The sequence below is a fragment of the Dermacentor andersoni genome, chromosome 4, assembly GCF_023375885.2.
Source record: "Dermacentor andersoni chromosome 4, qqDerAnde1_hic_scaffold, whole genome shotgun sequence".
NCBI classification, from domain to species: domain Eukaryota; kingdom Metazoa; phylum Arthropoda; class Arachnida; order Ixodida; family Ixodidae; genus Dermacentor; species Dermacentor andersoni.
Genome location: NC_092817.1, coordinates 16,330,366 through 16,352,429, shown reverse-complemented (window position 1 = coordinate 16,352,429; position 22,064 = coordinate 16,330,366). Strand labels below are relative to the sequence as shown.

The following is a 22,064-nucleotide window of genomic DNA, read 5'->3' as shown; positions in this document are numbered from 1 at the left end:
TGGAACTTGATGCAATGCCCAGCAATCTTTGCCTTGTGGTGAAGATAAGCAATGTTAAATGCTGCAGGTTGATTATTAGAACGCTTGCGCCTGTTCCACATATATTGTAGAGCTGCTTTCGAATCCGTGAAAATCACCCATGTCTTTGGCGGCTGCTGTCGAAGTACATACACAAGAGCCTCTTTAATGCCATATAGCTCTGCTGAAGTAGATGATGTCGCTCGCTCAAGACGAAACGAGAATCGTTGCCCTGTAGAGGGAACAAAAAGTCCTCACGACGAGCAATGTGGAGTTGTAGAGCCATTTGTGAAAATGTGCGTTGCGGCTGCCTATTATTTGTGCATATATTCCAAAGCTATCTGATAAGTCGCTGCTTGAGACATTTTCTTTTTCGCACTGATCCCAGGGATATATGGCACGATTTCCAGTGGGGGCAGTGTCCATGGTGAAATGTTTCATGGCATAACTTGCGACGCCTGAGCAGGAATTGAAATACATATGCTTCCGACGGCCTGTCCAAAGTTAGATGTAGCACGGGTTCTAGAAATATCCTTTACAAAGAATACACACAGACACACATCACAGGCACCTGTGACGTGTGTGTGTCTTTGTCATTGTGCCTTCGCGCTACGGTATGTCGTTAAGCAAACATCAACTAGCCCAACGAGACCCATTGCGTTTGTAGCTTCACCTACGTTTGTAATTGTCACCTGAATGTGGATCCAAAACATATTAAATTCGGTACAACTCGGCACCCTCTAATCGGTTACACTTTGCTTGCACGTCGCAATTCTGTGTGATTACGCATAGTAGGTGTTGCAATCAGGGGCGCTATAACGTAAAACTATTCCAAACTTTTCTATTCCAATTCTGCTATCAGCCCTCCACGATTGGTTAAAAACCTTTTTCGACCACCCCCACTTCACCTGTCTGTCACGCGACGTCACGAAAACCGCGACAGCTCCCCATCTGATATGATGTGTACACACTGATTATGCATGATTTGACAGAAAAAAGAAAAACTGTTATTTCTGATTCGACCCCCTTTCGCCATTAGTCCTCGGCTATTGGTAAAAAAGTTTTCGGGCTGCACCCACTTCACCTGCCTGTCACGCGACGTCACAAAACCGCACAAGCTCACCGCGCCAAAGTGACGTGTACGCGATAAAGATGCATTAATATGCCGAACAAAACTGAATTTTCTTCGGAATAGCCGCAGGCCGCTCCATTCCGAAAGGAATAAAAGATGGCTGCCGCCGATCGCTGAGACGCTCGCTACTCGCACCTGCCAGAGAGCATGGGTGTATTTGCGTATAATAACACTTCTTGCGTGGCCGTTTAACGTTTTCCAGCACTTTCGGCACGTTTACCAGCTCATTCTGCCAACTCTTCCTTGCTGAGGGTCAGTTTTAGCGTCATTCTTAAGCTTCCGTTGCATGCCGCCGTGATTTTCGACCAGCCATCACAAGCTAAGTAAGGGAAAGCCGACCAATTGCAGACGCCGGCACCACCCTCTTCATCCGGTTATCGATTTTCAGTGCACTGGCTCTGGCCCAGCGGATCCCTCTCCACTTGAGCGTTCTCCTCGCCTCTTGTCAGCCAATTAGATACGACAAGCCGCTCAGTGTAGGCCATGTTATTCGTTTTTCAAGCAAACAAAAGTGACCTCCTATGAACGAGGATACTGTTTGATTGGTCCGTACAGACAACCCTTTGGGTGACCGCCCGGTGCTTGCGTCGGTGGTTACGCAAGTTTGACGTCAGGAGATTAGAATAGAAACATATTGGAATAGTTTTGCTTTATAGGGCCCCAGTTTTCTTTTTCATTTCTTTAAAAGTCTTCCGCCGCGCTCCAACTCTGTTTCCAGCGATGGCGAGCCTTGTCGAGATCCGAACTAGAGAAAGCCTGCCGAAGCCGACCGTACAACTGCTCCTGGAGCAGTTGGAGGTCCCTGGAGACCGGAATTCTGTCGGTTCTCAGTACGCTCCCAGGACCAAGCTGAGAACGCGCCTCTGACCGTTGCTAGCTGAAGCGCTTGACGCTCTGGACGAGCTTTGCCACAGCTTTTTGGTGGGCTAGTTCGTTCTGGATTGTAGTAATACCCTCTTAAAACAGTTGCACCCTTTGGGGTGTATATATGCCCCCAAAAAATAATCGTCATCTGCCTTGCTTGTGTTTCCTTCCTTGAAAACTCAGCGTTCGTTACTTTCCTGCCGAGAATGCTGTGTCACGCTGATGACGCGCAAGTCTTTCATAACATGGAAGTACCGGGCTCGTAGCGTTAAAGAAAGGTAATGCGGGCAAGGCAGATGACAATTATCGTTGTGGGACAATATAAGCCCTAAAGGGCATACATATTTTTGAGAGTGTATACAGAATGCTATGTGCTGAATGAAAACGCGTTCGACGTATGTGCTCACGAGCGGGTACAACACGCCTTCTCAAGTTTCGAAATCGCCAGCGTCAACGCACTCGAACCTCAGAGCGGCGTTCCGTTTACATTCGATTCGTAATGACTCACAACTCTGTTTATGCAACAGTCCTGTACTGGCCTCTCCCGAACTTCGAGGCTTTCCGCTCGGCGCTGATTGCGCAGCCACCGAGGCGTCCACGAGAGCGATGATGCGCGTATCACGCTGGAAATAAGCTTAGCTGGAAGGGAGCGACGTCTCGCGGCGCTGTCGCCAGTGATGCTCGCTCGCGCTCACTGCGAGTGTTTCGCGCGTCGGGTCGACGAGGGCGTCAGCCGCCCTTTCCCTTTTGTCGCAGCCCCGCGTGTTGTGGCAGCCGCAGCGTGGCGGCGGGGGAGGATGCTGACTCGCTGCGGCGCACGGTGGTGCGACGAGGCTGCCGGCGGCGCCCATGACGGAGAGGCGCGTGTCGGTGCGCGAGCGCGCCCGCGAACTCGAAGCCCTCGCGGCGAGGGAGGCATCGCCGCAGCTGGCGCACAGGGCGCGCCTGGCCCGCAGGTAGGTGCACATCCTTCCTTCCCTCCCTTTACTCTCATTCGTATGGTGCAAACCGCGCCCGATGCTAGCTGTCAGAATGCGTGATTGCTCGCGTGGTGGAGGTTTTGTATGGCCTCGCTGCTGTGTTGTGCGCTTTGGTGCGAGGGGTGCGAGGAATACTACAAAGCAAAGAAATCACGGTGCATCTCGACATATATCGCGAACTAGGCCACAAGGTGTTTGCTCAGTGATCAGTGCTGTGGCATCAGTGTCAGTTTACAAAAGCGCATTACTAACCATGCATGCCGCCTGCCGGTTGCGCTGTCATTAACGCCTCTAAGATCAGCAGAGTGGACCCCGACAGTGCTTGAGGCATCACTGGCACACCTGTGGGCGAAGCGCGCAAATCTTGCCTGACTGGCGGCGCTTCGCAGGCTCGGGCTGACTCGCGCCGACTCGGAGCCCGGCGCCGAGGGCGGCCGCGCCGGGCCGTGCCACTGCTGCTCGCAGCCTGCCGACGAATGCCTCTGCAGCGGCGACGGCGGCGGCCGGCTGTTGTCCGTGCCGCACGTGCCGCGCAAGAAGGCGTCAGCGCCGGCCATCACGCCGCTGCGGGGCGCCCCGAGCAGTGGTCTCGTGGCCGACGAGGGCTCGAGCTGCGCCGACATCCGGATGGCCTGGGAGTCCCTGTGCGCCGCAGCGGCGCAGGGGCCCGAGGCTAGCGGCGCTATTTCGGATGAGCCCCGCGACGAGAATAGCGCGCCTATCTTGGGCGCGGCGCAAGGTGACTCGGCGCGGGGCCCCCTGGACGCGATTCTGCAGTCCCTGGAGGAGATCTGCAGCCAGCTGGAGGAGGCGCCCGGCGGCCATGCGCCCGTGATGCTGCCGGACGCCGGCGAGGCGGCGTCCCGGCTCAACCCGCGCTGCGCCCGCTCGCAGCCCAGCTCGCCCCGCGTGCGCGCCAAGCCACAGCTGCCGGCATACCTGACGCTGGCCCGCCGCGCCCGCCATGACGACGCGCTAGAGATCGAGCAGATCAAGACGATACTGGCCTCCATCGACTTCTCGCGCTACCGCAAGAAGCGCGGCGGCGGCGGCGCGCTGGTCGACGAGGGTCGCTCCACCATGTCCGAGCAGGCAGCCCTGCAGAGTTCCCGGCTGCGGGAGCTGACCGAGAAGCTCAAGAGCCCCGTCGGTGCACCCGGCAGGCCCTCGGAGTCGTGGAACCGAAGGCCCGCCCCGGTGTGCCGCAGCGCTTCCTTCTCGACGTCCGACCTGCCGTCAGTGCCCGCGATCCCGCGGGAGTCCCTGACGCTGCCGCGCAAGGCCCCCGCTTCCAGGCCCCTGACGGGACGCAGTGGCGTCAGGGACGCTGCCAGGGTAGCACTGGAAGACGTGGCCATGTCCAGCCTGTCGCTGGACTCGGCCGTCGAGTCGATCGTGGACGAGACCCCGTACCAGCGCGAGGCGTCCCCGCCCGCGGCGGCGGACAAGCGGCGCGTGCAGCGCGGCTGCCGCTTCGCGCCTCTGGACGACGACGGCAGCCGCGGGCCGCCACAGCCCCCAGAGAAGCGGAAGCGGCGCAAGGGGCTGGCGCCCGTCGAGGGCCCCAAGAAGGAGACGGGCCGCTCGCTCACCTACCCGCCGCAGCGGAAGACGGCCGAGCAGGAGCTGGCCTTCGGCTCGGTCGACAGCAACGGCCTCAAGGCGCTCGGCGGCCGACCCGAGAAGCAGCCGAGTGACCTGTCGCTCGCCGACAGCCACTTCTGCCCGAGTGAGGCGCTGGGCGAGGAGACGTTCGGCGACGTGGTGCAGAGCCTGTCCTCGCGGCCCGAGCAGCCTGAGCCGCGGCAGGAGAAGAGTCAAAAGAAGAAGCACCTCTCCGACCCCAGCGCCGACAACACGGGCGCCGCCACCGAGCTGTTGCTGGGCGCGTGCTGCCGCAGCGAGCCGCAGCTCTCCTGCCCCGGGGCCCTGCACAAGCGCCAGCACTCGGGACCCGCCGCGCTGAGCCGCACCCCGGTGCCCCCGCCGCCTCCACCGCCGCCCTTGTCGGACTCGGAGCGCGCCACGTCGGACACCGAGCGCACCTGTAGCCCGCAGCGGCGGTATTCCAAGAAGCGGCTCCGCGGGCCCTACGGTGAAATGCTCGAACAAGAGATGCGCAAGACCGGCGAGAAGCAAAAGACCGCCTTCTGCGAGGAGCTCAGCTTCCTGCTGCCGGACGAGAAGCCCGCCGCTTCTCAGACGTCTCCCGCGATGCCAGTGACGACTCCGGCGACGACATCGACGACGACTTGTGGTGGTGCCAAGTTGATCGCAACGAACGCACCGACGATGGCGGCTCGGTCCAGGCCCGCGCACCTCTCCAACAGTCTCTCGCTCGACGACACCCAGCTCAAGAGTTCCACGGCGTCTCTGGAGGCTGTGCCCGAGGCCTCCGCGCCGCGGCGAAAGATCAGCGCTAACTACCCGCTTACGGGTTCCGACACGGCCTCCTTGCTCGGGTGCAACAACGCGGACGAGACTGCTGCCAAGGCGCCGCAGCCCGTGTCGTGGTTGACGGCGGGCGGCGCCGACTCCGGTGCACGGACGACGCCCACGCCGTCACCCGTACCTCCGTCTCCGCAGCTGGGCGGCGCGCCCGACAGAGTGGCTGCCGCCCACCACGAACGCTCCCACAGCAGCCCCGCGACGACGTCGGACGGCTCACCGTTGCTCGTCAGGACGGGCTCGTTGCGACGTCATCAGGTGAGCACGTCATTCTCACGCGTATAGTTTTGTTTTGTCCAGTGAGCGCCGCCGCTATGACTCTTGCGCGCGGTGACGATATAAGCAACGCTACGCAGATCGCAGGTCAGGGCGCTGCGAATCGTTGCGGCACACGGGAAAGCCGACGGGCTAAACATTTCAATGGGTTACGTGGGCGATGCTTGGCGTGGCCTTCTTTCTTCAGAACATAGTTTTCAATGAGAGCATCGACCTTCCTGTACGTAGGTGACGTCATCATCGTGAAGTCTCTGTCATAACGCTCTGGCCTTGATTTATCTAGGACTGCTGCGCTAAGCACTCGTAGACACCAAGCTCGACTGCGGGACTATTTTGTTGTTCATCTCGCCGGTTTGTAGTTCTTGCTTTGTTTTTTACTGCATAAATCGCTGTTGAAATTTTGCCTGTGCCTCGTTTGTCTAAACGTTTATAAAGTCGCTTATAGTTTAATCTAAACTTTCATATAGAATGATGCGCAGTGCGCACGGCATCCATGTGGTTGCTGCTACGCTGAATTTCACGCTATTTAAGATTAAAAAATGGCTTCATTGCTGTTGCTTTAGCTTTGCTTTCGCTTAAATCTCGTGTTATATTTCATTCAACGCAAACTGCATGGGAAGTTTCATGAAGTGAGCTGACGCCTTGCCCACATGCATACTCTGCACGGGGCGGTGAAAAGGCGGCCACCAGCGTGCACTGACGGAACTGCGTTTGCTTACTTGAGCGTATTGGTGCCAAGAAACTCGCCAAGAATAAAATAAGGACAAGGAACAGACGTTTCGGGCCCCGTACGGCTCCCTTTATCACAATGAAGATGTAAGCAAGGGCGCGCGGCTATTTATGGGTGAGGTGGCGCAGCGTTCGGGTGTATGTCTCGTGAAGATTACCCCGCGTGCTGTTTATCGTTTGTCTAGTTGATTGGATGTAAAATAATTCTAAAAGCAAACGGTCAGATAAGTGTTTCTCTTTTGCGATGATGGCTGCCGAGTCCCAGTCAATGATGTGTCCGGTTAGTTCGTGGTGTTCCGCCAGGGTGTTCGCGGCTGTGTGGCCCTTGGCGACGTCACTCATGTGTTGTTTCAAGCGCCGTTTACTTGAGCATATTAGACACGTAAAATTGGTACTTCGAAAATAAAAGGAGTACTAGGTTAACACAATATGATTGTAACAAGGTTCCATGGCGGTACACCTAGCTGGTATCTGGGAATTGTTCTTTACGTCTTCTTGTTATTGCTTCTCTTATCTTTTAGATATTTCGGGGGGGGGGGGGGGGTAGTAGGGCGGAAACATGGAAATATGGTGTGAAGCTCGAATTCATGTTCATAGAATAAAAATTTAACAAAAGCGCTACGTTATACATGTTTTTGATTTACTCATTTCATATCGACGATCCTAATGGCAAATTTGGTTGGATGTGTGGTATGCACTGAAAAATAGCTCTTCAAAGCCTGATGTGCATATCGGTCAGCGTTTACCAAACCTAGGGCGCTATAATGTAAAGCTATTCCAAACTTGTCTATTCCAATACTGCAATCAGCCCACCGCGATTGATGAAAAGCTTTTTTGGACCACCCCCACTTCACCTGTCTGTCACGCGACATCACGAAAACCGCGATAGCTCCCCTTCTGATATGACGTGTACACACTGATTACGCATAATTTGACCGAACAAAGCAAAAATAGTTATTTCTGATTCGACGCCTTTGCCGTTAGCCCTCGGCTATTGATCAAAAATTTTCGGGCTGCACCCACTTCACCTGCCTCTCACGCGACGTCACAAAACCGCAAAAACTTACCGCGTCAAAGTGACGCGTATGCGTTAAAGATGCATTAATATGCCGAACAAAACTGAATTTTCTTCTGAATAGCCGCAGGCTGCCCCGTTCCGAAAGGAATAAAAGATGGCTGCCGCCGATCGCTCCGGCACTGGATACTCGTCCCTGCCGGAGAACATGGGGTTATTTGCTTGTAATAAAGCTTTTTGCGTGGGCGTGTAACGTTTTCGAGAACTTTCGGCACGTTTACGACCTCGTTCTGCCAACTCTCCTTTGCTGAGGATCCGTTTTAGCGTCATTCTTAAGCTTCCCTTGCATGCCGCCGCGATTGTCGACGAGCCACCGCAAGGTAAGTAAGAGAGAGAGGACCAATCGCAGACTCCGGCACCAGCCTCTTCATCCGGTTATTGATATTCAGTGCAGTGGCTCGGCCCCATCGAATCCCTCTCCACTTGAGCGTGCTCCTCGCCTCTTGTGAGCCAATTAGATAAGACAAGCTGCTCAGTGCAGGCAATGTTATTCGTTTTTCAAGCAAACAAAAGTGACCTGCTATGAACAAGGGGAGCATTTGATTGGTTTGTTCAGACAACCCTGCGGCTGACCGCCCGATGCTTGCGTTGGCGGTTACGCAAGTTTGACGTACGTCAGGAGATTGGAATAAAAACATATACGAATAGTTTTACGTTATACGGCCCCTTATCACATTACAAGTGTGTTACTATCGGAGAGCAAGTCTTGTTGTTTCACAGGATCTCTTCATTGTGCTGTGTTTTTTACGCTTCCACCTTTTTCGAGACGTTGCGATCGGAACCGAAAGCTCATTGCGGAGAAGCTCACTTATAATAAGAAAGGCTCCACAGCCCACCACCGGCATGGATTGCCGCATTTTTCAATAACAGACTCGCCGCACCTTTTTTGACCATCTTGTCTATTCGATTTTTGATGCCGCGTGATCTTTACTGCTCGATTCTTCGCCCTGCCAACAGCCACACTCAAAACTCTGACGCTCGGACGTTGCCCCGCTGATTTACATCCCGTTTGTAGAAATGGCTCCCCGCCCCTTCCACATCCTTGCCGTGTTTTTCCAGGCGCCCGACCTCGTCCAGCAAAGGGGACTTTGAACCTCGCACTATATTTACAAACTGGCGTGAGAAGCCGCTCGCGCTGCGGTATAAAATCGTGCAGCCGCGCGGCTTCGCGTATCCGTGGCCGCCAGCAATAATTCAAAAACTTGGATCGATGCCACGCTCACAGTGGTCGCGTCGCTTGCGTATTCGCGGCCTGGCGCGTGGCGACATTCCTGTAGCAGACGTGATGAGGCTGTTCTTGAAATGCTGAAAGGTCAGGTTTATAGTCGCCGACCCATCTCTCGCCTCCCCACCCTTCAGCCCCTCCCCCTTCGACATGAAAAGAACACTTATTTAATCAGGCAGTCAGCCGTGACATGGTGAGCAGCTTTGCCCTCGTGAAATCATGCCACATAAGCAATATTGGCATAGGGCCTTTGTCAGCCATTGATGGGAGGGAGACATGTTCTTATACAGTTGTGCAACATATTTGCTGAAGTCCACTAAAATTTAGTGGTCAGTTAAAGCTTTTTATTTCTTCTCCCCACCCTCCCCCTTCCAAACTATTTTTTTATCTTCGACGTGTTTGTTTATGTAATAAAACGATTCAGCAAAAGTTATACTTCTACGAACTGTCTGGAGCTCGCGCTAAATGTCACATACGCCGGCGTCAAGAATTCCATCAAAAGGGGGTGAAAGTTTCAAGACTGGCGACACTACGCATTTAGTTTCGTTAAAAGCGTGCGGATTCTTTACGAGGAAAGGGAACGTTCTTGCCTTATTTATGGGGAGATAACCGCTTGTCCGATATTAATTAAGAGAGAGAAATCGCGAGAAAGACTTTAATAAGAGCTCGAGATGTTGGCCTAACGAAAGGTCTGGCATGCCACTCCTGATGATTAGGGTGAAAGGGGATACAAAAGAAAATAGCCATTAAATTAGAAAAAAGAAAAGCTGGAGAAGCACATTCGTGAAAGAAAGAAGAAATCGAATAAAGAAAAGCCACTAACGCATACGAACGGAATAAATTCTACAGGTTTTGGTTAATGTCTGTGTCGCGTAAGAAAGTCAAATGCGCCTTTGCCGCGCGCAAAGCAGAAGCAGCGCTACCCCGACGTCTGAGGACGACATGCCGCAGTTCAAGACGCGCATCTCGACGGATGTTTAACGGAGGTTTTAATTTTGAGGCACGTCTCGTACACTTCGAAACTTTTCTTGTGCGCAATCGAAAAACTTACTCGATCGACTGAAGTGCCTGCTGTACATGAACGCTTCGGAAAACGGAGTCAGTTGCCGCGACTGCGATGTACTCCCTCGAGGCGAGCTGCCAGCGCAATCTTTCTTCGTGCAGCGCAGTGCACTCGCTCCTGCAGTTTGTGCTGCTGTACGAACCGAGCCGAAATCTTGTCAAAATATAGAAGCGCGCGCGCCGCACGTGCAAGCACATGACGGAAGAACCTTTGCAGAGTGTTTGGGCGGCGGCCCCGTTTTACGAGCTTCGAAACTCGTATAGAGAGGAGTTACTTTGCGCAGACCCCGTGGATGCTTTCTTTTCTGCGGGGAGAATTGTGGGCCTCTGAACGGGCGCTTCCTGCCGCGTGCGACAGAAAGGCTCGGCGCTTACGGTATACTGGGTCTACGAGCGGCGGTGGATATCGTATCGTTCTATATGCATGGGTTGAAAGGGCTCTGAAATGATCGCACTTTAGTTTCCTATACTTAAAGGGCAGGTTTCAGCTCAGAACTAACACCGATGGCGCTATTCAGGTGCATGTGAAATGAAGAAATGCTCTAATCTCGGCCGCTACTAAACGAGTATATATATATATATATATATATATATATATATATATATATATATATATATATATATATATATATATATATATATATATATATATATATATATACGTTCTATACATCCTATCGAAAAAGGAGGGGGGAAGACAGAACTTTGATTTTGGTCCAAGTACGAGTGATCTGCATGCGCAAGAGCCTGCTGATTGACACTTGCAAAAGATTGCGAACAACGTACCCTTGTGAATCTCGAAACATAGCTATATCTTAGTTATGGTGAGTGACCTGTTTGGTTCGTAACATTGAAAAAGTTGTCACCCCGTACTTACCTTTTCTTTTACATGATATACTTTGAGTCGCAGTGATTGGTTCGGAGGAGCGCGAGTACACGTTCGAAAACAGCTGCGATTCCAGCATTCGTTTAGCTTCTTTCGCCCTTCATAGTCTGTTGGAAACTTGACTTGTAGCGGAGGTACTGCTCCTTTTGATTGCGCCGTGTCCGCGGCCTACGCATCATCATTAGGCGCTGCCGCTACCGGTATGCTTCTGACCAACACCTCGTAGGAAACAAGAGCCCCGCGTGCCCTGAGTGCAACCTCGTCTCTGAAGGCCGACGCACTTATCGATCACCACGTTGTAAAAGAAAGGAAGGTGACCGAGCTTTTGGTGTCGCTCTGGGCTTTCCAACATGACGTCAAGGCTGAAAGATGTCGGACACCATGCTTTAACTGCACTTGTTGCTGAAGTAATAGGTTCACATATATTTAGCAAAGTAGTTTCTGGTAAACATAGTGGAAAGATACATGTTGTTTTGAGCATGCATGAGTTGAATTTAAAGAACAGGCTGCCACTTATATTTCTATTCTATTCTCGAAAAACGCTGAAAACTGTCAAAAGCACGCATACAAGCAAACTATTGCGCTAGAGTCAAGGAAAGCATAGCAGAGAGTATAAATACCCGCACAGTACAGTACCTCAAACGAATGGAAGTACTGAAAAGAGTCCGAGAACACGCAAAGAAGTTCAGGGCTCGTATTGACAAGAAAAAAGAAGTTCTTACGCTAGAACTGGTCGTAGAGCGGATGCGAACCAATCGTTACGTTGGACATGTAATTAGCGAAGGCAAATGGCCTATGACAGCAGAAAGCACTTACGAACGAAAAGCTTTGTGAATTCGGCTGCAGAACGAGTATTAGCAAGAAAACGTTTTTACGCTGACATCTTGCGACATTGTGCCACAAGATGTACGTAAGGTTCCGTGTTCGTTGAACGAAGTAAGTGTAATAGTACAACACTGGCACATCGCCCTAAAGGGATGCGAACATGGTGGCATTGATTGTATAATACGAATTGATTTCCCTTAAGTAAGACAACAAATTCGTCGGCTGTCTAAAGGCGACACTGACATATTTATTAAATTCTTGGACGTTATTGAGCAAGATGTATCTTCTCTATACGCGCGCGCTCGGGAACTGGGGAAGAATTCACAACCTTTTTGCTCGTAAGTGATCTTTTTGCGAGTGGCCCGCGGCCTTCGTTAATATATCCTGAATTAGAATTGCGTAGAATATGATCTTACGAACGATACTACATAGCGTAAGAGGTATTTGTGAATTCGAGCCTTAGTGCTTCTACGCAGCAAATGCGGCTCTCCTGCAGGATAATGATTGGGAACGGTTGCGATTTACATTGGCCTGTCTCCTTGTGAGTATCGCGTTACTGTGTGATTTTTCTGGTTTCCACTTTTTTTTTATTCCTCTTCTTCTTCTTTCTCCTTTTATTCCCTTTACCCCTTTCCCCAGCACAGGGTAGCCAGCCGGTACTCACACTGGCTAACCTCCCTGTCTTTCCTCCCCTTTGTCTCCTCCTCCTCCTCCTTAATAGGTGTTGTCTCTTACATTCGAACAGAAACAAATATTTGATGATTTCGAACAAAGTATTTTCGAATCGAATACGAGTCGGATGGAAAGGACTGTTCGATTTGTATTCGAAATTTCGATTGTTCGCACACCCCTAATAATTTAACAATGCAGCGTAACTTTAATATTTCTCTTTAGTGCCCCTTTAAGTTCATCAGCACTGTCATCGCTCAGTGATATAAAGAGAAGAGAGAGGGGGGGAGGGGGGGGGGGGGCTGCTCCTGTCCAACGTTCGGCAGCGTCGTGTCATAGTGTTTCCTACAAAAATTACTAGAGACAATTCTGGCGCTAGTGTCAACGGTTGCTATAAGTGGAGCGGTTCAGCTATATAGCATGAGAATGATGGTCATTTACAGTATTTGTCTAAACTTCGATATTTTGGTTTCAAGCGGCTTTCTGACTGCGCAAATTGATCATTTTCAGCAAAATATTGCCGTGTAAATGGTGAAACTTCACAACTATTGCGCATCTAGGCAGAAAGTAACTTCCTTTTGTGTTTGCAAATTTAGGATTGCGTCGAAGCTTGGTAAAATAAAGCGTAATAAATTAGGTCACAATAATGTTTCAAGCCAAAAAGCACGACAATTAAACAAATGCATGTGCTATCATATTACAGGTATACAGTACACGGATTTGTACAATTTTCGTGGTTGTGGCTTCAAACGTTCTTTTGACGTAATTTGTTGGTCTTTATTTTTCTTTCCAAGTTTCGAAGCAATCCCACGTTTCTTCCTCCATGATAGGTGGGCGATCGCGACGCCTCGGGTCTGCCCCCCCCCCCCCCTCCCCCCTCCTTGCATGGATGGATGGAAGTTATGAGCGTCCCCTTTGGAACGGGGCGGTGGGTTGCGCCACCAAGCTCTTGCTATTATACTGCCTAATGTCCTACCTAGGTTAAACAATAATAATAAAAGAAATTACTATGAACTCCCACAACCAAATTTTCGTATCGCCTATTGCGAACTGTGCTTTTGTACGTCTCCGTTTTTTTGTCGTTTCCCTACTTTTATTCCACCAATCCTCCAATCGCCTCTTACTAATCCCTATTGCGGACTTGTTTGCTTTGCCACTGCTCCCGCTGAACCCAAGGGCTTCAAGGAGGCCAGTGGTGCCTAAATCGACCGCTGGATAGACGTCTTCACATTCTAATAAAACATGCTCCATAGTTTCCATAGCTTTACCGCAGCAAAACCAGCCAGTAAATTTTGCAGTTTGAGCGCGCCTCGTGGCACGGCGCGTTCAGCGGCGAGGAGCTTCCGCCGGTAGCTCGCTGCGCCTGCCGTGCGTTGTTGCCCCGTGGCCGCGGTCGGAGGCCGCCGCGCCGAGGCTCTCTCGTTTTAGATCCGCGTGGGCGGAGGAGGCGCTGCTCGAGCCGGGAACGACGTAAACGAGGCTGGCCTCGCTGCTGCGGCGCGCTCCTCGCGGGCCGCGGCTCCTGCTGCGTCTCGGGCGGCCCTCCTTTTCCCCGCGTCCTCCTCGCTTCCCCCAAACGAGGTGCGAACTTACGAGGCCTTGCGAAGTCCCCTCGTAACATCGACTTTCCGGCAGGGATTGGTATACTCCAAGCTTGCATCCTTTGGGACTTGCCTTTCTCCCACAGCAATAATCGTATTTTGCCTTGCCCGCATATCATTTCTTTAACGCCGCGTGTCCGGCAGTTCTAGGCCGCGAACTACGTGCGCGTTATCACTGTGACCGAGCATTCGTGACAGGAAAGTGGCGAGCGCAGAGTTTTGAAGAACGCATGCGAGACAGATGACGATCATTGTTTAAAGACAAGGTACGCCCCAAAGAGTGTAAACATTCTTTAGAGTGTAGAGAGAACTCTGGTGCTACGAAGGGGAATGATGGTAGTATACATGGATTTCTTTAATCTTCGCTGCTTGCCGCTTTTGTCGGTATTGTGACGTTGCTTATTACGCCTTATCTTTCTGAATTTCCGGGCAGTCACTCGCTATTAAAATTCCTAACTTTTCGCAGTTGTAGCTGTGTGCTGCTGAACAAGTTCTGGCAACGTAATCTGAGGTTAATGATTTCTGGTTTCCGAAAGGTCGTGCTTCAGTTCGATACGAGGGTCACTAAGCTTCGCTGGAATTTCTGTCAACCGCGCTGAGCTTGACTCTTGTCTGTAATGCCCGTACTTCTGCATGTGATGTGATATGTTGTATTGTGCTTTGTTCATTAGGTTACCTTCCTTTATGTCCATAATGTTCCTTTTCTATCTTTCTGGTGTTTATATATGTCTACGTGAATAATAATAATAATAATAATAATAATAATAATAATAATAATAATAATAATAATAATAATAATAAATAATAATAATAAACGCGTGAAGGCAATACGCTTCCGCGCACGTGCATAACCATAGGGGATGCCAAAATCGACGCGCCCGAGGCGTTTGCGTCTGAGGCTATGCTTTTGCAAGCTGCATGCGCCGGAAGTGACTACGGAGCCGGAAACGCATCATGGCCGTCACGTTTTACGCGCCCATTGCGGATTGTTACATTTATAACGTAACATCTCGCTGAATATGACCATTTTACAAAGTCACGATGCCGTTTGGAGCCGCGGAGAGACGAAGTTTAGGACAATTCATGTGCGTACTACACATCATTGCCACGCTGACGCAGCCGCCGTACCCGGTGCTCCCGTGGACGCTATAATAGCTCCGGAAATCCCTCTGGTAAATTTTTTGTGAGAAGCTCGGCGCGCCGAAACCGTTCTGAATGTGGGCATTGCCAGGGTGACGAGGTCCTATAGGCTGAAAGGTAAGTCGACAGCGGCGATCCGACCGCCTTCTCACCGCCACCTTCTCATGGACAACTCTTTCGCACGCCTGCGACCGCTACTGTATTGCCGGCTGTGCTTTTCGAAACGCACTGAAAGACGCCACCGCTCTCAAAGTCCGCGTGGCGCACAAAAACCCCGCACAAATTGTCAGACGCCTAGGTATCGAAGGGCAAAGTATGCCATTTTGCCGGTGCGACGTTAGCATAAAGGTTTAAACTCGCAGCAATCGATAAATACTGTCGACGTAAAAATTAAAAAAAAAAAACTGAATTAAAGAAAAAAGAATATGCAGATTCAACGCGCATGCTGGAGTGTATGTGAAGAGGATAAATAAATGCTGCACAAATAACGACGATACGTGCAATTGTGTTCACGCCCTGTGTAACCTGTTATACCTCAAGCAATGGTTCTGTTTATGCTCCGCCAAGGTTAAATTGTTAGCACATGCTTCTAAACACATTGAAGGCTTCTATGTCCATTGTGTCACAGGGGCACATACCCATGCTGAAGCATTAGTCAATAACGGGCACACACCCAGTGACATGCCGAATGGCTAAATCAAAGACGATCAAGTAAATTAATGAAGCCGCTGAAAAGGCGCTATTCCATTGAGAGCTGTGTGTGCACTAGAGGTGTGCCTATAAACCGACATTGTGTGCTCAGGTCTTATATAGGACTTCTTTTTATTACGCAGAACAGAGGTTTGCTTGCTCGTAGTACTTTTTCGGTCGGCATACAGGGTTTATACAGGGTTTGCCACGTAATATTGGCCAAAAAATAAAAATATGCAAATTCCACGTAGCTGAACAGCACAAAGTTAATGTTGTTTGTCATCGCTTGGAGGTTTATTTTTGCATTCCGCTTAATTACATAATTAGTCTTAACTAATCATTCAACTCTCATATATTAAATTAGATAAGAAGTGTCAGTGAGAAAATTGTAGAGCGACATGAAAAACTCCCGATACAGCTTTCTATTGCTCAATACGTGCTACATAAAAGTGTTTTTCGAGCGTGAAAGAAGCCCACAGATGCACGTAAAATTGCCGCCCGACTGGCCGCTCAAGGCACCTTGCGTGCATTTGCGGGCTTCTTTCCGCTCGGAAAACACTTTTATGTAGCACGTATTGAGCAACAGAAAGCTGTATCGGCAGTTCTTCATGTCGCTCTACAATTTTCTCATTGACACTTTTCGTCTAATTATAATATTTGTGAAGTTGAATGATTAATTGAGACTATGTAATTAGACGCAACGAAAAAAATAATTTGAACATCTCCAAGCGATGGCAAACAACATTACCCTTGTACTGTCCAGCTACGTGTAATTTGCATATTTTTATTGTCTGGCTAAAATTACGTGGCACATCCTATACAAGTCCGTTGGCTGGTACTTGCATTCGGAGCACACATAGGTTTGTGCTTGTGGTTGTTTTATTTGTGGTCCATCCTTGGAAGTTTTTTGTTTGTGCCCGCGGCGCTGTACTTTGAGGACTGCACTTATTTTTTTTTAAAGTTAATAGGATGTCGACATTCTGTTGTACGTCTATTTCTGTTCGTAGCTACGGAGGACTCTGTTTTCACGTCTCTTGTCATGTCATACCTTATAAGCGCACTGTCGGCCTCTTCCATTTAGATACTTTCTATTAACACTCAACGAAACTTCTCTTTATCCACAAATATATCCAGTGAGGAAACGAACGCCAAACCCCGCGGAATAAGCTAAGAAAGCTTCGCTTTAGTGTAATAAATAGCACAGTGGGTAACACGTCAGGCTTTCAACTGGACATTGTCTCAGGAGGTCACGAGTTCGATTCCTAGTGGCGGTGGCGGACGAAGCTTTATTTAGAAGATGAGGATGAAGAGGAGGCCTGAAGACGACGGCGGGAACGGAATTACGGACACAGCAAACCTCGTTTCGAACGTGCGCCTGCTGTCTCAAGAAAAACTAACCAATGAGATACTGAAAGTAGGCAGGAACTTGACCTGCATAGAGATAGATTACAGATGAGCAAAGTAATCAGTAAACAAAGGAACCGCAGTGCTCGTGTACGAGAGGGGACCTCATTTTTATTGACTCGAGTGCGGAGGTACTGCATTTCGACTAGAATATTGCTACGGAACAGCCGCCACAGTGAGGCTGCACTGAGGAGGAAGAAGACGACGTGGGCCCGCTTGATATAGCGTCGCCATTTTGGCCTTCCGTTAGCTTCCCTGTAAATAAATTGTATATAGTATTGGGCTCCAGCTGCACGTAACATTAATTTGGTGGAGGTGGACGTTCCCCGTACCCGTCATGGAGCTTCGCAGCGGTCGCAACGGCGACAGTGCAACTTCGGCTCCGGCCGGCGGCTTTCATCTACGCAACTGTCTCCGCCTACATGCACTTGATTGCATGTAGTTTAAGATCATAGTACAGCTATAGTGCAAAACGTTACTGCTTATATATGACGCAGTGTAACAAGCCGCAGTTGTTCTGGTTGGGCTCTGAAGTAACAGTAGCCAAATGAATAACCCCAAGTGCTTGCATTTGAAAGATCCCTTCAATAACTAAATCGTTCGACACTGGGCAGTGCCTTGAACTTCATACGCAATCGCATAGAGGGTGGCTCACTGCTAGAGGTAACAGCTGTTTAGCACGCAAGCACTCAAGATAGATTTAATTTTGAGCGAAGGCTTGCAGAGCAATCTTGCATTCATAGACACTGCCAAGACTAAAGGGCAAACCGCATTCCATCCAGGTAGACTATGTTAGTCTTATACATTTCTGACACATTCAGGGTTGTCTATTTGTGACAATATTAGTTTGATTTACCGCTCTGTGTGTGACTAATTACGTGTCTCATATATGCCGCCGATCGTGGTGCGTGTTTTATGGGTGTTGTATACGACATTAGGATGCTCGCACGTGCAAATAGCGTGTGCTATTTGTATTCTAATGACGTATTATCTATAGCTACGACACAGCTTTATTCTAGACTACACTATAACCTCCACGTGCGTTGCTCAGTGGCCGTGGCGTTCTGCTGCAGAGCACGATGTCCTGGGTTTGACTCCCGGCCTCATTTCTATGGGGCGCGAAGCAAGAACGCTTGTGTACACTTGCGTTGAGGTGCACATTAAAGAGCTCCATGTGGTCAAAATTAATCCGGATACTTCCATGGCGTCTTCCATGACACCCTGCAATTAGTCAATCAATCTGTCGATCGATCGACAAACTAATTGATCTATACGCAACATTCAGATTTCGCTTATCTGAGGATGTAATATTTCTCCGCTTCTGCCTTTGCACAAATATTTGTCTTGTCTGCAGTCCTAAGTATATAGCATTTTGACAGGGATGTTTGGAGGATGTAAAAGATTAATTTGAGTATTCCTTTGGTAGTTTCCAGCGTGCGACAGTAGTGAGGTGAGACCTAGCACACGCAGCTCTGATAACAGAATCGGCGCTTCCAGACAAAATGAATCCGACCGCTCTTGGCAGCACTGAATGTTTCCTCGACCTCAGTTCGAGGCGCGCTTCTACAGCGAGGCGAATATCACAGACAGCACAGTTCCTGTAGCCGCACGGACTGTTATCGGATTCGCCATCCTAATTATATCAACCAGGCAGCTTTGATGGTGCCGCTCAGCGGTGGACGGCGCAAACTTGATGTCAAGTGTACACTCGCCCCCATCCTTGAACAAACGCGCACTGTGCTGCTGCCAGTTTCGACGGCTGGTCACGTGCTGCGGAAGGGGTAAATGGACGATAAGCTTACAGGACCATGCGCCCTTCACCACTGAAGGAAGAAAGCCAGTTCCTCAAGGCGCTGCATGCTTGCGTGGTTTACGTAAACATCGTTAATATAAACTGCGTTCGTTTGTGTGGTGACACGAGAGATGACACAGTTGTGTTTGCATTCGCGTGCTCGCGTTGTTGTGAAAAGGCGAGCACTCGAAGTGAGCTTCAATTATCCGATCGTTGACTCTGTGACAGGCCAGTCCTGCGTTTGAGTGTAGAGATGTCTTCCATTGACGTCACCGCGGCCGCCAAGCTGGCGAGCCACTATAGTGCGACGGAAAGCAGCGCGTTCATTCGATTCGCTGATTTCCGGCTTTCCTGCACCAGCACAGTGGAGGCCTCGAATGGTCCACCATTATGGCGTCCATGACCTGGCAGGGCTGTGCCCTCATCATAACCTGGCGAAACATTGTTGGACTACACGAGCTATAAGCCTTACGTCGCACACACACGCACTGTACATATCCGTGGCTATGAGCCAGAACTTGCCGGCTTTTAAAAGCGGTGATGTTAACATGCGACTAATTCTGCGGCTTAGGTAACTACACGAAAATACTCCAGAAAGGCGTGAGGGCGACTCGTTCAAAAGCGATGAAAAGGTGCGAGCAAGTAACATTCGAACGCTTAAAGAAAAATCCGCAAGCTCTGGCTATGAAGACAGGCGTACGGACGTTGTACGTCGGCAATCGCACGAGCTAAAGCGCTCCGTTTTTGCTTCCTCCTTTGCGCAATATTCGCCATCTCGCTATAAAAGCGGCGCGACTAGCCAGCCCAACGCCTGCAGCCTTCTCAAAGAAACGAACCGACCTGACCTTGGCCGTATACGATCCGAGAACAGCTAGCCGAACATTTTACTTTTTTGTTGTATACGCCCACACCTGTCGGCCTGCCATACGCGCACGCGGGCTTATATACACTGTCGGATCCCTCGCACAATAGATCATTGAGGTCACTCAAAAATACCCGCGTAATTTCGATGCCCGCCTTATCGCGCGCCATGTGTGTGTGTGAGACGCCGATGCCGACACCCCCAGCAAACGGCCCGCTTTCGTGTATACCGTAAAATGGCGCACACAATGCGAGCCCTCGTTCCGGAACGTGGCGCGTCAAATTTGTGCTTCTCGTATATAGCATGCTCAGGTACGGAAGCTTTGAGGGGTGCATATGTATAAGCTGTTTCTTGGTCGTATGTATGAAAAGGTGAAGTGTTTTGTAATGTTTGCATGTATTAATACTCCATTTCACGAACTCCATGCAGCGCGGTGAAAGCTATGGGTCTCGTCAGCCAGGCGCGCTGACGATACCCACTGGAGGTTTAGTAGAGTACATTGGGCAAACCGTCCCCCAACTTTCCATCGAGAACGCAGCCGGCTCACATTACTGGTTTGCTGACACAAGCCCAGGCTTCGGTGCTGCATCGCTCGTATTGTGGGTGCGACAGGGGGTATGCCGCAGAGGCTCTCAAATTGCGCCTCGTGTATAACGTTCGGCCCCGTGTCATCCGTGCGGAATTTCGCGGTACCTCGTGGAATAGCACTCGTTCGGGCGCTCGTTTTTCTTGCTACAGCGGCAGGAGCATCCGCGAACGGGCCAAATGGTGCAAGTCGCCACACTGCAGCGCAAGTCTGGAGGAGCGATAAGGCAAGCGAGAGCGGCGTTGATGGTTTCTCCCGGCACACGCGCCTGTAGAGGCCGGAATTGGCTTGTATGGCACTCGGGGTGTACGACGCGGTCGCCCTGACGCTACGTCTTCTCCGCTTGTTTTGCCGCGCGTAATGATTCCTGGCGCTTGCCGCAGTGGTCATTTTTAGCCCATCTCGCGCGCGCTTCGCGTAGGGACACGCCTTGCATGACCAGGCGCGACCGTGAAAGGCGAGAAGAAAGGCACTTCATCAGCGTCCTCCGCCGGCGCGCGAACGAGGGCGACGCGGCGGGTTTCCGCGTCGCCGCCGCCGCTCGCTGGTTGCCCGGCGGCTGGGCGCCGTCGAGCAGCGGCGGCTGGCGACCCTCTCCCGGAGCAGCGGCGTGTCGCTTCGACGACGCGAGAGCGGAGGCGCAGTGTGCCCATCGTCCTAGGACGCTGCATTCATTCATTCATTTCTGAAAGCAAGGTGGACAAGCGGGCTGGTTGGTTGACGTTCATGTTCAGAACTTTTTAAAGCGGGACGAAAATACGGAATACTTTTTAAAGTGCTTTAAAAATGTTCACAAGATCAATTTCTGAAAGTGTCCATGAGCAGTCGAGGCCTTCATTATGGCGCGCAGAAAAGAAAAAAAAAGAATAGAGGGAAAAATGGAAATCGTAGTACAAGAAAGTGTAACACAATCTCAACTTAAACGTAAAGGCAGCTATCAGTCAAAGGGTGAACATTACATAAGTCAAAGTCACGGCCATTGGATAAGAAAAAAAGGTGCGACCTGCTGCGTCGGGCGGGCTGCAATGGTTGCGTATGTGACAGCCGTAGTTACATTCTCTGCCGCGTCTGGGCCGAACGTGGCGCTATGGACAGGATGCGCCGGACGACGGCAGCCCAAGAGCGTTCCTGACACATTTTCTATGCCGATTCCAGACAAACAGTCGCGGCTGGTGGCGCCGCGGTGGGGGACAAAGTTTTCAGTGCACACGACAGGCTGCACCTTTTCTTCTTCTTCTTCTTTTTTAAATGCGGAGCATTTCTTGGCGTACTTTCGGCACTTTGACAGTATCTATCTAGCTGCCTACGTCTTGGTGCTGTCATGGTCGTTTCGATAACTTGGTATGTACCAAAAGTGTATGACGAACATAAATGATAGGTCAGGACATGCTTGTCGTGTAGGTCATGAAACAGCCGCCTGCGTCTTGGTGCTGTCATGGTCGTTTCGTTAACTTGGTAGGCTCCCCGCACACTGCTTCGCATAACATCGATTCCCACAGGGCGTGGGATCTGCTGGCTTTTTATCCAGCGGCCGTGCTTAAGTATGTCAACTTGAAAAGGCAAAGTACTTTGTTGAGTTGAAACGCGTGTCATGAGCTGCAGCTTGCGGATTTCCTTGAAAAGATAAACTGCACGTCGAGTAACTGCGCTGTCGGGGCTAGCCTACGGAGGAGGCGATCAGAAAGAAACACCAACAACAAACACAATAATCAATCAATCAATCAATCAATCAATCAATCAATCAATCAATCAATCAATCGATCAACTTTTGCAGGAAAAGAGCAATGAGGCCTCAGTGCT

At 50.5% G+C, this 22,064-nt stretch overlaps 1 protein-coding gene across 1 annotated transcript in view; it reads left to right on the top strand.

Annotated features, from left to right (window-relative positions):
- LOC126535780 (rho guanine nucleotide exchange factor 17-like) overlaps positions 1-22,064 on the top strand; it is a 241,754-nt gene that overhangs the window by 46,427 nt on the left and 173,263 nt on the right. The window contains exons 2-3 of the mRNA XM_050182574.3: positions 2,771-2,970; positions 3,384-5,700. Of these exons, the coding sequence (XP_050038531.2) occupies positions 2,864-2,970; positions 3,384-5,700 (2,424 nt within the window). The 5' untranslated portion in view covers positions 2,771-2,863. The remainder of the gene's footprint in view (positions 1-2,770; positions 2,971-3,383; positions 5,701-22,064) is intronic.